Raw genomic sequence first — 14526 nt, 5'->3', positions numbered from 1 at the left:
GCATGTTGTTAAGCCTCCATGTGTTTGTGAGCCTTTTTGCTTTCTTTGTGCAAATTTATTTCTAGTTTTATACCTTTGTGGTCTGAAAAGTTGGTTGGTAGGAATTCAATCTTTTGGAATTTACTGAGGCTCTTTTTGTGGCCTAGTATGTGGTCTATTCTGGAGAATGTTCCATATGCACTTGAGAAGAATGTGTGTCCTGTTGCTTTTGGATGTAGAGTTCTGTAGATGTCTATTAGGTCCATCTGTTTTAGTGTGTTGTTCAGTGCCTCTGTGTCCTTACTTATTTTCTGTCTGGTGGATCTATCCTTTGGAGTGAGTGGTGTGTTAAAGTCTCCTAAAATGAATGCATTGCATTCTATTTCCTCCTTTAATTCTGTTAGTATTTGTTTAACATATATTGGCGCTCCTGTATTGGGTGCATATATGTTTATAATCGTTATATCCTCTTGTTGGACTCAGCCCTTTATCATTATGTAATATCCTTCTTTATCTCTTGTTACTTTCTTTATTTTGAAGTCTATTTTGTCTGATACTAGTATTGCAACACCTGCTTTTTTCTCTCTGTTTGCATGAAATATGTTTTTCCATCCCTTGACTTTTAGTCTGTGCATGTCTTTGGGTTTGAGGTGAGTTTCTTGTAAGCAGCATATACATGGGTCTTGCTTTTTTATCCATTCTATTACTCTGTGTGTTTTGATTGGTGCATTCAGTCCATTTACATTTAGGGTGATTATTGAAAGATATGTACTTATTGCCATTGCAGGCTTTAGATTCATGGTTACCAAAGGTTGAAGGTTAGCTTGTTTACTACCTTACTGTCTAACTTAACTCGCGTTAAGCAAGCGTTTATCAGCAGATTCAGGCACAGTTTTAGGAGCTTGGGATTCACAGTGTGCATGTCAGAGTCTGTCTTCGTAGGTACCAAAAGGGAAATCAGACAATAGCAAGTACATTTATGAGATATAATGCCAGACTATGATAAGACTTGAAAAAAAATAGTGGGGGTTGGGCAAGAAGCAGGTTGTATTGGCGAGGGTGGTTGGAAGAATCGGTGAGTTGGGCAGCAGCCAGGTCATGTAGAACAGTCATCATCTGTCTAGTGGCTCCCTTGAAGACCTCATTTGGAAGACTTGTCCTTTGTGACCTTTCTTAAACCGTCCCAGGGCTAAAAGCCTCTCCCCTATGTGTACAGGATTTGTTGAATATTTTTAACATCACAGCTGCCTCAGGCAAATGGATAACAGTTGGGATAAACATAGACTAATATAAGGCTTAAAAGGAAAGGCCGGGGAATAAAATGTACACTGGGGGCTTTAAAGGCTTGGACATAGTTCTGTAACCCATGCTCATGTATTGGCTGTGTGCATGTTCAAAAAAGACTTGAAAAAGCAATAATCTCTGACCTTGAAGCTCTGTGCAAGCAGGACAGGAAACTGAGGCAGTTATGAAGTGCCTGGCTGAGGACTGAAGTCATGCCCCAACATGCATTCAGAGTCATTCGGCAAAGAGTAGATCGATTGGTTCCAGAAGGTCAAGGAAATCTAATCATTAACTGACCTCTGAGTTAACTAAGCAAAGACTCCAGTGGTCACTGATGAAGTAGAATACACATTTTGCAGAATTAGTTCAGGGAAGTCATTAAACAAACAACAACCACAATAAGCCATAACAAGAAGCCCTATGGAGAGGGTAGAGCCTGGTTTCCAGAGTTGCCACAGTGTATTATTTGAAATGTCCAGTTTTTAACAAGAATGAAACATGCAAAGAAACAATAAGAACATATGATCAATAGATAGAAATTGTTAAAGGAACAAAAAAGATAGTTGTGGAGAAAAAGTGTAATAATTTTTTTAAAATGCCCTGGAGGAACTCAGCAGCAGATTTGAGTGGGAAGAAGAATGTAAATTGGAAGAGAAGTTGGTTGAGACGATCATTCTCATCTGGGGAGGGCTGGGAAAAAGACGCAAACAAATGAACCTGTGGTACCATCAGGCAGACAAACATACACATAGTGGACGTTCCAAGAGATGAGAGAAAGGCACAGAAACTCTGAAAAAATAATAGCCAAAAACATTCATCTACACATCCAAGAATCTCCGCAAGCTCCAAATAGGAGAAATCAGGAGATCCCCACCTAGACACATCAGGGTCACATTATGAAAGACCAAAAAAGCATCAGGAGAAAAGTGACTCTTCACAGACAGGGGATCCTCAGTAAGATTAACAGCTGATTTCTCATTAAGAACAACAATAACCATGATGGCCAGAAGGCTGTGGGGTGACATATTTACAGTGATGAAAGGAGAAAAAGACCTGCCAGTCAAAAATTCTGTATTTGGTAAAACTGCCCTTCAAAAATGAAGGTGAAATTGAGATATTCCTCAGGCTCATAAAGGGCATCTAGAAAAACCCCACGGCTAACATCCCACTTAATAGTGAGAGACTGAATGTCTTCCCCCTAAGATCACAAATGAAACAAGGATGTCTGCTCTTACCACTTCTATTCAAGACTGTACTAGAGGCTCTAACGAGAGCAGTTATGCAAGAAAAAGAAAGAAAGGGCATCCAGATTGGCAAAGAAGAAGTAAAACTGTCTCTACTGGTTGATGACATGATTTTATATACACAGAAGTCTCTAAAGAGTTGAACAACAACAACAAAAGAAAAACCTGTTAGACTAATAAATGAGTCAACTCCCCAATTCCAATACTTACTGCATGGCTGCATTAATCAAGATAGTGTGGTAATTACATAAGGATAGAAGTATAGATCAGTGGAATATAATTAAGCTTCCAGAAACCCATATGTCTGTGGTCAGTTCATTTTGACAAGGGCACCAAGACCATTCAATGAAGAAAATAATAGTCTTTTCAACAAATGGTGCTGGGACAACTGGATATCCATATGGAAAAGATGAAGCTGGACCCCTGTCTCACACTATATAAAAAAATGAACTCCAAATGGATCAAAGACCTAAATGTCAAGAGCTAAACCTGTAAAACTAGTAGAGGGAAACAAAGGTATTTGAAAGCCATCATCCCTTTGGGCATAACATTCCTATCAAGGAAACTGGAACCCTCTAGTTTGCTGATCAATAAATTCCATGATATCTGAATTAGAGCCCAACTTAAAAAAAAAAAGATTATTCTGGCTACATATAAGGATAGACCATATGGAGTCAAGAGTGGGGCTTGGGAGATTGTTGCAGTCCATTTTAGTGATTAGCTTACAGTGCTTTAAGGCCCAAGCGGATGATGGCTTTGAAAGGTCAGAAGGCCCAGGACAGGAGTCTTTTGGACAGTCTGGCCTGAACAGAAAGGACACCTTCCAACAGTGAGACAAGCAGACAGAAGGGATGTGGTCAGGTGTGGGCATTTTAGAAAATTGGGTCTGCCTTTTGGTTTGCATAGAAATGACTATGAGCCATTGTGGGCAGAGGATGCCTGGAAGCTTCAAATAGCTGTGGGCAAGCAGAGAATATGGCCTTGGCTTCTGGTAAGATCATGGAGCCCTGGGACTGGGTCTGCAGGGCTGCTGGGCAGGGGAGCAGTCCTCTTGAATTGTACCCACTGGTGATTTTTGAGTTAGCATATAGAAACTTGAGATATTCAGCCCATTATTGTGGCTCAAAAATATAAGCCCTAGCCTGATTTTCATGGAAGTCTTCTATAAAATGAAAGAGACTGATTAGTCAAGAATTGGCATTGTATTTTGCAATCACTATTTAATCTGGGGGTACATGCCAGTGCATTAAAGAAGAGTAAAAACAATAATAAACTAACATGGTTTCATTGGTTGACAGAATTTTCTTCATCTGTAGTGCCTCACTTGGTCTTTACAACAACTATGTAAGGCAAGTATTTTTATTCTCACACTCATTTTATGTAAGGAAATGGAGGCTTAGGGAGTTAACAACACTTCCCTGAGTAGCCTAAATCCAGATCTTCAGAACCTCACATTCTCCACTATTACCCCATTGATCAAGCAGAATACTTTTTTTGTTCAGGAATTGTTGTCTTTTCCCAGAAAGTCTATATTTATGGAATGTCTCTGATGCTTGTCCATTCCAGTGATTATTTTAAATAACAATGTTTTCTATTACTAACACTAATTTTCACTGTAAAAAACCCAGAAAACCATTTTTTGAAAATCCCACTCAGATAACTACTGTTAGTTAGCATTTTTAGTGTCTTTCCAGCATCTACCTATAAATATACTCCTATGAACACACACAAAGACACTCACATATCTGCACACACATATTTATAATTCTTTTTTTACAAATTGTGCTCATACTGTAAACAGTTTTGAGCCCTATTTTTGTACTTATCTGGTGGTGTGAGACATGGCATAGCATAGGGGGAAGGTTAATTAGGCCCTGGAGCCAGAACGCAACGCCCTGGTAGCTGTGTGCCCTTGTGAGTACCATTTAACCTTTTTGTACCTTAGTACAAAATAGGGCTATTACGGACCTTACTACAAAACATGCTCTATCTTTTGTACGCTGCTCTGATCCCACGTGATCTCTGTTCTTGGGGTCAGGCACTGCTCTGTGTTGGAAACATACCTTTTCTCGGTCCCACTGGCCAGCGTGGTCCTTGCCTTCAACCCATCTTGCTCATACCCTCTGACCCCTTATCTCGTGGCTTCTGTAACGTCCACCCAAAACCAATATTCTCCCCAGATGCAGCCTCCTTACAGTCTCTGTACGTCTCCTGAGACAGCCATGTCTGCAAGCATGGCCTCAATGTGGGCTTGCTGTGCTGTTTCACTTCAAATACTTATCGTGGATATTGTTTGTATCAGCACATACGGCCCTGCCTTGTTTTTGTTTTCTTTTGTTTTAAACAGCCACATGCAGGGAGGCTTTTTAAGTCACGGCAGAAAATCTAGAAGCTGTGAAGGAGAAGTTGATAGACTTGGTTACCTAAAAATTAAAAGCTTTAGTACCAGAAAAGGTACTATGAGTAAAGTCAAAAGACAAAACAGCTTCCACATGCAATTGGGCCTCTGGCACTGCTCAGGGATCCTCGTCTGTGGCCTACACCTCCTCAACAGTGACTACAGCAGTCCCCCTTATTTGCGGTCTCACTTACCTGAAGTTTCAGTTACTCGCGGTCAGCCTCCCTCCAGAAGCAGGGGGGATCTTCCTTCTGATGTAAAGTTAGAAGGTCAGTAGTAGCCTCACTACATTGTGATGTCTGTGCCATTCTCCTCACACCATCTCGTCATGTAGGCATTTTATCATCTCACATCATCACAAAAGAAGGGTGAGTTCACTACATTGAGGTATTTTGTGAGAGAGACCACATTCACGTAACTTTCATCACAGTATATTGTAATAAATCACTCCATTTTATTATTATTAATCTCTTAAAGTGCCTAATTTACAAGTTGAACTTTATCGTAAGTATGTGTGTATAGGAAAAAACATAGCATATGTAGGATTCAGTACCATCCTGTCTCAGGCATCCTTGGGAGGCAGGGGGTGGGGGTCTTGGAACATATCCTCTGTGGATAAGGGAGGCTGCTATATTTCACACCTTACTGCTCCTCAGAAGTCCAGCTCCATCCCTCCGTGCCTGCTTGTCTTTACCTCACGCAGAAAACCAAAGTCACCAGGTGCAAATGCTCTGTTTCCCCCCACCAGACCCTAAATGTATTTGACCATAACCCCAATCCATTCCACCTCCCACCTGTTAAAATGGAAGGTTTCTCCTCCTGTCTGAAGCTAACACACCTCTGTACTCAGATTGCATCCCATTTTACCTTAGTAGGACCGTCACTCTATTAAGTGTCAGGAAATGAGGTCAGCCTGCCCTCCACAGCTCCCCACCCACCCACCTATTACCATGTCCTGCTGGTGACCTCCCAGATGTGTCCTGACCGTTCTGTCCTCTTTGCTTCCTTTGCTGCTCAGGGTCAGTCCTTTTCATTCCATGTCTGGACCCCTGCAGCAGCCTTTCTGCTGGTCTCTTAAAGCTTGGCCACCCTCAGTGCTGGCCTCTGTCCAGCTGCTGGTGGTATAGCTAAAACTCAGACTTGCCTGTGTCCTCTGCCAAATTCACCCTTCACTGACCACCCACCTCCTCCATCAATCTGGGGGTGAGAGGCGTGTGTGAGGAATCTCCTGATTGGTGAGGCAACACACCTGCCCTGCTACTTCAAGAGCACTCGTACCACTCTGCTTCACCAGAGATATCTTTCAAATCTCAGCTCAGGCATCACCACCTGGAGCCCCAGGCTGGGTGAGCAATACCCCTCCTCTGGGCAGTCCTAGCCTCCTGCACAAGCTCATGGTTTGTTGAGCACTCTGGTGGGCTGGCGCCTCCTAGGAAGCTGGTGTGGAGCTGTTGGACTCTTAGTAGAATGTGGATCAGGTATCACCACTTGGGCCCCAGCTTTCGGTCGCCAGTTCTGGGGAATGGAAACTTCCTTCCTTCATATCACTTGCCAGGAGATTGAAACTATACTGAAATGACCTGTCTCTGTGTTTTCCTTACCACCGCACTATATGTATCTTGAGAAAAAGGACTCTGTTCCTGCGCAGCCTGGAGCATACCTGGTGCACAGCCAAACCGAGAATGTGGCAAACTGCAGACTCAGTTTAATGTTTTCTTGGTCATTGTATCAGAACAGATTCGTGAAGGCAGTTTGTGAAATGTCATTAGGATTAAGTGTAAATTCCTGTAGTTACATCCCCAAATAACAAGCATGTAAATATCAGGTGGGCGACCATGGCTTCGCAGCAGTTCATGTGAGAAAGGTGGGATTGGCCTTGAGGAAGCCTTGGCGTGGTGGCCAGTGTGGTGAGGCCGCAGGACACTGCTGGGGTCAGGGCCTGCTTCGCTGGTGTCCCGTGTCATAGTCTCCATTCTCTGTGGTGTCTTCAGTGACATCCTGTCCCGTCCTCTCAGCTGTAAACATGCCATGTGTCCCCTGATCTTTAAGCCTTCTCTCCTACCTGCCTCTTCCTCAGGGTACCTTCCCCTGTCCTTTTGTTTACACTCTGAAAGGAAGAGTGCATACTCCTCACCCTGCCCCCCTTACCGCCCACCCTTTGCCCTCCGAAACCTTTGCTCACCTTAGCTCCTAGGCCACCACTTTCTCTCGTTTCTCTTGGAGGTGACTTGGCTTTACTGAAAAGCCTCACCCTTCAGCTCAAGCCTCTTGTCTGTGTCTGGCTTCACCCACCATGACATCGTGGACACCCTGTCCTCTCCCCTCCTCCCTGCTGACTGTGGCCCCCTCCTCCTCGTTCCCTTGAGCCTGCTCGTCCTTAGGGACCTCTGTCCCCTGCTGCAGTTCTACCGATTCCACCTCCTGCCTCCAAGCCTGTGCAAATCGCCATCATCCTTCAACACCTCACTGCCTTCCTGGGATAGCTTTTCCACCCTTCACCTCCAGCCTTTTGCAAAGAGGTTCCCCTCCCCACCTGCTCAGCATCCGGCAGTGTGACCTGGGCCCGAGCTGCTGCTCAAATGCACCAGAGTCCAGACCAGCACCTCGATGCCTTTCCTCCCCGCCTTTCCTCCCCGCTGCCTCCTGTTCTTGGCCTCAGGGCTCTGCAGGGTTTGGCCCACTCTTTGAGGGCAGCCACGACCCTCATCTACTGGGTTGTCTGCACTTTCTTGGGTTCCTGCTGGGGCTGCTGCTCCCGTCCTCCCATCCTCGGTGGAGGCAACCTGGCTCTTTCCCTTCTTTGTGTTTTCCCCATTACCACCTAGGGTAATAAGCGAGGAGATGGGGAGGGTGCGGAGAGACTTGGAGGCAGGGAGAGCTCTCTGCACTAGTTTGCTGTGGTGCTGCTGGTGTTTTTGGTAGCAGCATGAGGGATTCCCTCGGGCACCGTGGCAAAGGCTGGATGGAGACCAACAAGACACGTGTTGGCTTTGCTCCTCTCTGGGCATCCCGCAGCGTTCTCTGTCCTCATGGTCTTTCGCTTACCGTGTCCCTTCCACCTTGTGCCCTCTCCCAGCTCTTGACCTCTGTAGCATTCTGTGCTTCTCTTAGAGATCAGATATGGTGTGGTGCTTGTTCTCCACGTACTGTAGCATATCCACTTTGCCAGGACACTCAGTTGCCTTGGGATCAGGACTTGACTTACTTTACACTCCCTGGAACACTAAACAGAGGTTCCTGCCAATAGTGGTTGCTCAGTAGGAGGTTCCCAGCAGCACCTGCTAATGGGCAGAGCACCAGTTTGAGATGTAAACAGACCCGGTTCTGATGCTGATCCTGATATTGATTCCTGTTAGTGATGTGACTTTGGGCACTTGCTTACCCTTCTGACTACAGTAACTGGGAGGATGAAATATAATACCGGATGCTCAGAAGATGCAGGTCCCCTCCCTTTCCTGAGATGGGAAGGAGCCAGGAGATGTGGAGCAGGCCCCAGCATGGGGGACACTAGGACACCTAGTAAGACCAAAGCTGAGTGTTTCTGCAGGCTTCAGGATTTGGGGGAAAGAAACCATTTGCAAGACCGCCCTAGTTTGCCATAACACAGGAACCCCTGTGAGTGGTCTGCAGTTTCAGCCCTGCGACTGGCAAGAAGTAGGAGACAATGTGACCTAAAGCAGCCTCTGAGGACATGCTGACACCATATGATGTGCCTCTGCCCGTAAATGACTGGCTGGTTGTTGGAATTTTCTGCACTTGCTGTGGTCCTCTGACCTTCACGCCCGCTGTACTGCCTTGCCCTCCTGCTCTTTCCCATAGGCTTCTTTTTTTTTGGTATCGTTAATGTACAGTTACATGAGCAAAATTGAGGTTACTAGACTCCTCCCATCATCAAGTCCCCACCACATACCCCATTACAGTCACTGTCCATCAGCATAGTAAGATGCTATAGAATCACTACTTGTCTCCTCTGGGTTACACCGCCTTCCCCATGCCCCACCCCCTACATCATGTGTGCTGATCGAAATGCCCCTTATTCCCCTTCTCCCTCCCTTCGCACTCACCCCCCCCCCCCAGTCCCTTTCCCTTTGGCAACTGTTTGTCCATTCTTGGGTTCTGTGAGTCTGCTGCTGTTTTGCTCCTTCAGATTTGCTTTGTTCTTATGCTCCACAGATGAGTGAAATCATTTGGTACTTGTCTTTCTCTGCCTGGCTTATTTCACTGAGCATCATACCCTCTGGCTCCATCCATGTTATTGCAAATGGTAGGATTTGTTTTCTTCTTATGGCTGAATAATATTCCATTATGTATATGTACCGCATCTTCATCCATTCATCTACTGGTAGACACTTAGGTTGCTTCCATGTCTTGACTATTGTAAATAGTGCTGCAATAAACATAGGGGTGCATCTGTCTTTTTCAAACTGGGCTGCTGCATTCTTAGGGTGAATTCTTAGGAGTGGAATTCCTGGGCCAAATGGTATTTCTATTTTTAGTTTTTTGAGGAACCTCCATACTGCTTTCCACAATGGTTGAACTAGCTTACATTCCCACCAGCAGTGTACGAGAGTTCCCCTTTCTCTGCATCCTCACCAGCATTTGTTGTTCTTAGTCTTTTTGATGCTGGCCATCCTTACTGGTGTGAGGTGATATCTCATTGTGGTTTTAATTTGCATTTCCCTGATAATTAGCGATGTGGAGCATCTTTTCATGTGCCTGTTGGCCATCTGAATTTCTTCTTTGGAGAAGTGTCTGTTCAGCTCCTCTGCCCATTTTTTAATAGGGTTATTTGCTTTTTGGTTGTTGAGGCGTGTTGAGTTCTTTATATATTTTGGGTGTTAACCCCTTGTCGGATATGTCATTTACAAATATATTCTCCCATACTCCCATAGGCTTCTTACCTGCCTCCTTCCCTCCCTCAGCCCCACTACATGCATGAACACTGGTGCCCCAGCCCAGATACCCCTTTTAGACTTTTCGTCTCTCAGAGGAGATGTACTACCTACTGGGTAGGACATCCCAGGCCCTTATCACAAGTCTGCTGCTCTTCAGACAGCATCACACAGAGTCATCCTGGAGCTGGGCGGGTATGTATTTTGCAGAATCCTTTGAAAATGAAGAAGAGGCTAGGAAGCCAGCAAGCAAATCCATTTGGAGTGGTCCAGGGTACGGGTTTTTTTTTCCTTTCTACCTTTTGTTTTGACACTTTCCTCTGCTAGCATTTTTAGATCAACCTCATTCTTTTTAATGACTGCATCATATTCCTCAGAATTAAAGTTGCCCTGGTTGTTTTCAGTTGCCTGCGGTTGTGGGAACATTATAGTTGTTTTCACTTCTGCCTTAGGAACAGTGTTTCAAGGAATGCCCTTGAACATGGCTCATGGAGCATTTCTCTAGAATAGATGTGCAGTGGTTAGAGGATATGTACATTTATGTATATTTAAAATTTTATGAGATCTGCCAGAGTGTCTAGTTAATGGTACCATCCCAGGAAAAATGTTGCATTATGGTGTCATCATCCTGTATCTTGCATAAGAAGGTCTTCTCATTTGTCCCCCTGTGAAAACTTTTTCAATTCTGTTGGTACCGCCTGAATGGTCCACTTTGTTTTCACACCTGCCGATCACTGGTCCACATGTCTGCTCCCACACTCCTGCTGTCACCTTTTGTGTGTGTTTGTACTTTTTTTTAAATTGGGGTAAAATATATATAAAGCAAAACTTGTCATTTCAACCATTTTCAAGTTGCAGTAATTGCATTCATAATGTTTTGCAACAGTCACCACTATTTCCAAAGTTTTTCATCAGCCTCAACAGGAACTCTGCTTATTACACAATAGCTCCTTGTCCCTCCTTCTCCCGTCCCCTGTTAACATCTAACTTACTTTCTGTTTCTATGAATTCGCATATTCTGGATATTTCATATAAATAGAACCATACAATGTATATCTTTTTGTGTCTGGCTTATTTTACTTAGCATAATGTTTTCAAGATTCATCTGCTCTGAGTTGTGCATCACCACTTCATTACTTATTACAACTGAATAATATTCCATTGTACACATACACCACGCTTTGTTCACCTGTTCATCTGTTGGCACTTGGGCTGTTCTCACCCGCTGGCTATTGTGAATGATGCGGCTGTGAACGCTGGCATACAAGCACCTGTTTGAGTCCCTGTTCTCAGTTCTCTTGGGTATATAGCTAGACATGAACTGCTGTGTCCTGTGGAAATTCTGTGCTTAATTTTTTGAGGAGTCACCAAACTCTTTTCCACAGTGGCTGCTGAGTGTTGTTGCATCTCCTTCACTGTTAGTAGAAATCCTGTTCCTGAGGCCTGCTCTTCCTCCAGTTCTGTGTTTACCTCCCCCACGTACTCCTCTTCCCCTGGTTCCCCTGGAGCCAAGCCCAGAACCTGGCACAGGGCCTGTACTAAGTGCAGGTGGGCCTGGGCAGGTGTGTGGATGGACAGATGAACTCCAACCACTGGAAGATGGAGATTTTTCCTGACTGTATATCAGGACAGCAAGAAGCAGTATGGTGCTATGGAGAAAGCCTGCAGCCATATTTGGTGAAAGAATCCAACAAGAGACATGAATTCTGTCTCTTAGACAAGCCCTTAGTTTCTCTATCTCATTTAGCTCATCTGTAAAGGCAGTTGCCCTCATAAGGTGTTGAGACATGAGATCTGGGTGCAAAAGCCCTTTGGAAAGCCAAAGGCACCTGCGGGTGCTAGGGATTGCAGAAGCCTGTATGTGCCCCAGCACTCAGAAGAGGGCCTGGCAGATGGATGAGACGATTTCTTGCTTGCATTCATTCACACATTCAGCTGTTATTAATCAAATGCCTGCTCTGTGCCAGGCACTGTTCTGGAGGCTGGGACTCAGCTGTGAAGAGGAGAGAGAAAAAAGCCCTGGCTTCATCAGTCACAGCAGCAAGTCCCCAGTCCTGACTCCCTCCCATTCTCCTGGCTACAATTCTAGACTTTTTTTTAACACAAAGGAAGAAGTGCTGGTGAAGAGCTTGTATTTTAAGGAGTGTCTCCAGCTTTGAGGAGAAAATCAAATTTTAAACTGAAGAACAAAGAACAGGCCAGGTACTTTGTAAGTGAAGCAGCTTGAAACTCAAGGAGGGGGGAGCCATTTTGGGGGGTTTCTGTATGAGGGCCCAGGAGAGAAGATTCAGGGTACTCCCCCTGCTGCTCCCTTCCCAGGAAAAATGACAACTGTGTCCTCCGAACCTCTTCTTGCAGGACTTCGGGGTTGGGGGACTGTGAGCAGGCTGTCTGCAATACCAGGTCCAACTAGGAATGGTGCCAGGTGACAGCTTGGCCCACTTTGGCCCCCCTGGGAGAAAGAGGTCTGCTTCTTCAGTTTGGTCTCTGAGCCCTGTCCCCAGGAGCCCTCCAAGGGTCCCAGGAGCTGAGGCCACTGAGCTCCCATCCCATGCACTGGATGTCAGTCATCGCTTTTAATCCTCTCCATGGCCCTTGATCATCTCGAGAAAACAGGCTCAGGGCAGGTAAGGACCATGGTCACACAGTGACGTATGATAGAGCCAGAATCCTTGCTGTTACCAGGGTACCTGTCAAGCCAGGTTCTAGGAGCCAGCTGAGGGGAGGAACAGGCAAGGCTCATGGGAGGAGAGTTGGCAAGAAACTTTACATAATAAAACCTGTTGTACCCACAAGCACAGATTTTATTATTTATTAATACACTTATCAAGAAAGAGAGCTAGCTTTTTGGAGGGTCAGAGAACGTTATGGGCATAATAGCCTCCCAAATACTTTCACAGATGTTACTCTTACCTTCATCCTTGCAACAACCTCCTGTGAGAGTGGCGTTTTTATACCGATTTTATGGACAGAGAAACAGGCTCACAGAGTGTAAGCCGCCTCGATTGCACTGCCAGTGTGTGTGTGAGACGCTTGACGTGTGCAGGGAGGTCTGGCAGTTGTGGACAGCAGCCTTATCAAGGGCTTGCTTCATTGCAGAGTCTCAGAAAAGAGGTGACCCCAGCCTGGGGGAAAGGCAGGAATGCCACAGCTTACTGAGGTCCACAGTTGATTTTTCCAAACCCTTACTACTCAAATCATGTTTTCTAGTGAATACAAATGACGTATATGTTATTTAGCAGTCTTTTCTCTAGAACATGAAATAAGCTTTGCCTCCATACTGTTGCCATTTATTAAAGGGATTGTCCTCTCTACTGATGTCATATATTTAGGAATGGTGGAATTTTTCCTGTGCATAGGCTTCAAGAGTTCCATTCAAAGTTTGGAAGAACTGCTTGCCCTGGGCTGGGCTTAGAATGAGACCAGATTCCTGCCCTAAAGGGTCCAGGTAATCCCAACACACAGAAATGTGCAAGAAATGCTGTGGGGAAGCTAACCCTGCCTGGGAAGAAGAGGTGGTAAGCATGTGTGTGTCTCTTTAGGGAGAGAGAAACAGAGAGGGACAACGCGGGCTTGTAGAGGTGGGGCTGGCTTGTGCAAAGCCCCTGTGGCAGGAGGCCTGCAGGATGAGGCCAGGGGGAGCAACAAGCCAGAGGATGGCCTTCAGGAACTTCCCTTGAAAGCTTTGGGTGGGTGTCTTTTGAGGAGGGGCTGACCTGTATGTGTTTCTGAATGATTTCTCAAAGTGGCAGTTGGGGAGTCTGGAGGGTAGATCTTTGTGCCCAGCATGTACCATGACAGAAGTGGACCCTGGCCCGAGAGTCTCTGCTGAGGCCTGCTGGGCACTCGGCCTGGGAGGATTTCAGAGCAAAGGAACAACCCTGAGGGAGGTAAACAGGGTGGGAAATAGTGGGCTTCAGACCTCCTTGACCTGTGGCAGCCGCTCGAAGGCCACAGGCAGTGAGGGCTGTGGGCCCAGCTCCTCTCCTGGGGCCTCCTCTGCCAGGGCCCTGCTGAATGTCCTCCCTGCACGTGTGTGCCCCTCTTGGAACACCTTTGTCTGTCACTTCCTGCAGGAAGGTGTCCCTGGCCTCTGTTCCTCCCCGAGCCCATCCCAGCCCCTCCTTGGTGCTCCTTGGACCCCTACGCATCTCCTTGTGCAGGTAACCCCCCCATGTCCTGAAATGATCTGAGGGCTGGGACCCTGGCTTTGTTCCTCTCAGTAGTCAGAGTACCTGGTGCAATGCACACAGTAGACACTCAATAAAGGTTCACTGGATGGACCTAGAGGGGTCAGGTCAGTAAGGATTGGGTCAATATTAAAGGGGTGTCAAGGGCAGAAGGAGCAGCGAGACAGGTGGGTGTTGGGAAAGGGGCTACTTGGGGACAGCCAATGCAATGAGTGACAGCTGGCAGAGAGGCTAGATTCTAGAGGGGCCCGGATCTGATTCATTGGGCAGCCAGAGAAACGGAACACATACACCAATATCAGTAGAGAGAAGGTACTGATTTATTACAAGGAATTGGCTCATGCAGTCATCTGCAAGCTGGAGACCCATGCCAGCCAGTGGTGCGATTCCATGGTGCGAGGCCTTAGGATTGGGTAGCTGATGGTGTCAGTGCCAATCTGAGGGCAGGAGAGAACCTGTGTCCTAGCTCAGGCAGGCAGAAAGAGAACAGGATTCTCCTTTACTCACTTTCCTGCTGTCCAGGCCCTCAGTGTTGGATG

General features: G+C 46.0%; 1 protein-coding gene across 2 annotated transcripts in view; it reads left to right on the top strand.

Moving 5' to 3' along the window:
• HIP1 (huntingtin interacting protein 1) overlaps positions 1-14526 on the top strand; it is a 154438-nt gene that overhangs the window by 42072 nt on the left and 97840 nt on the right. The window contains exon 2 of one of the 2 annotated variants that reach the window (XM_036887297.2): positions 13874-13960. The exons of the other annotated variant lie outside the window; for it this stretch is intronic. Within the exon in view, the coding sequence (XP_036743192.2) occupies positions 13874-13960 (87 nt within the window). The remainder of the gene's footprint in view (positions 1-13873; positions 13961-14526) is intronic. 2 annotated transcript variants of the gene reach the window in all.

This window comes from Manis pentadactyla, chromosome 10, assembly GCF_030020395.1.
Source record: "Manis pentadactyla isolate mManPen7 chromosome 10, mManPen7.hap1, whole genome shotgun sequence".
NCBI lineage: Eukaryota > Metazoa > Chordata > Mammalia > Pholidota > Manidae > Manis > Manis pentadactyla.
This window is presented reverse-complemented; position numbering and strand designations above follow the sequence as displayed.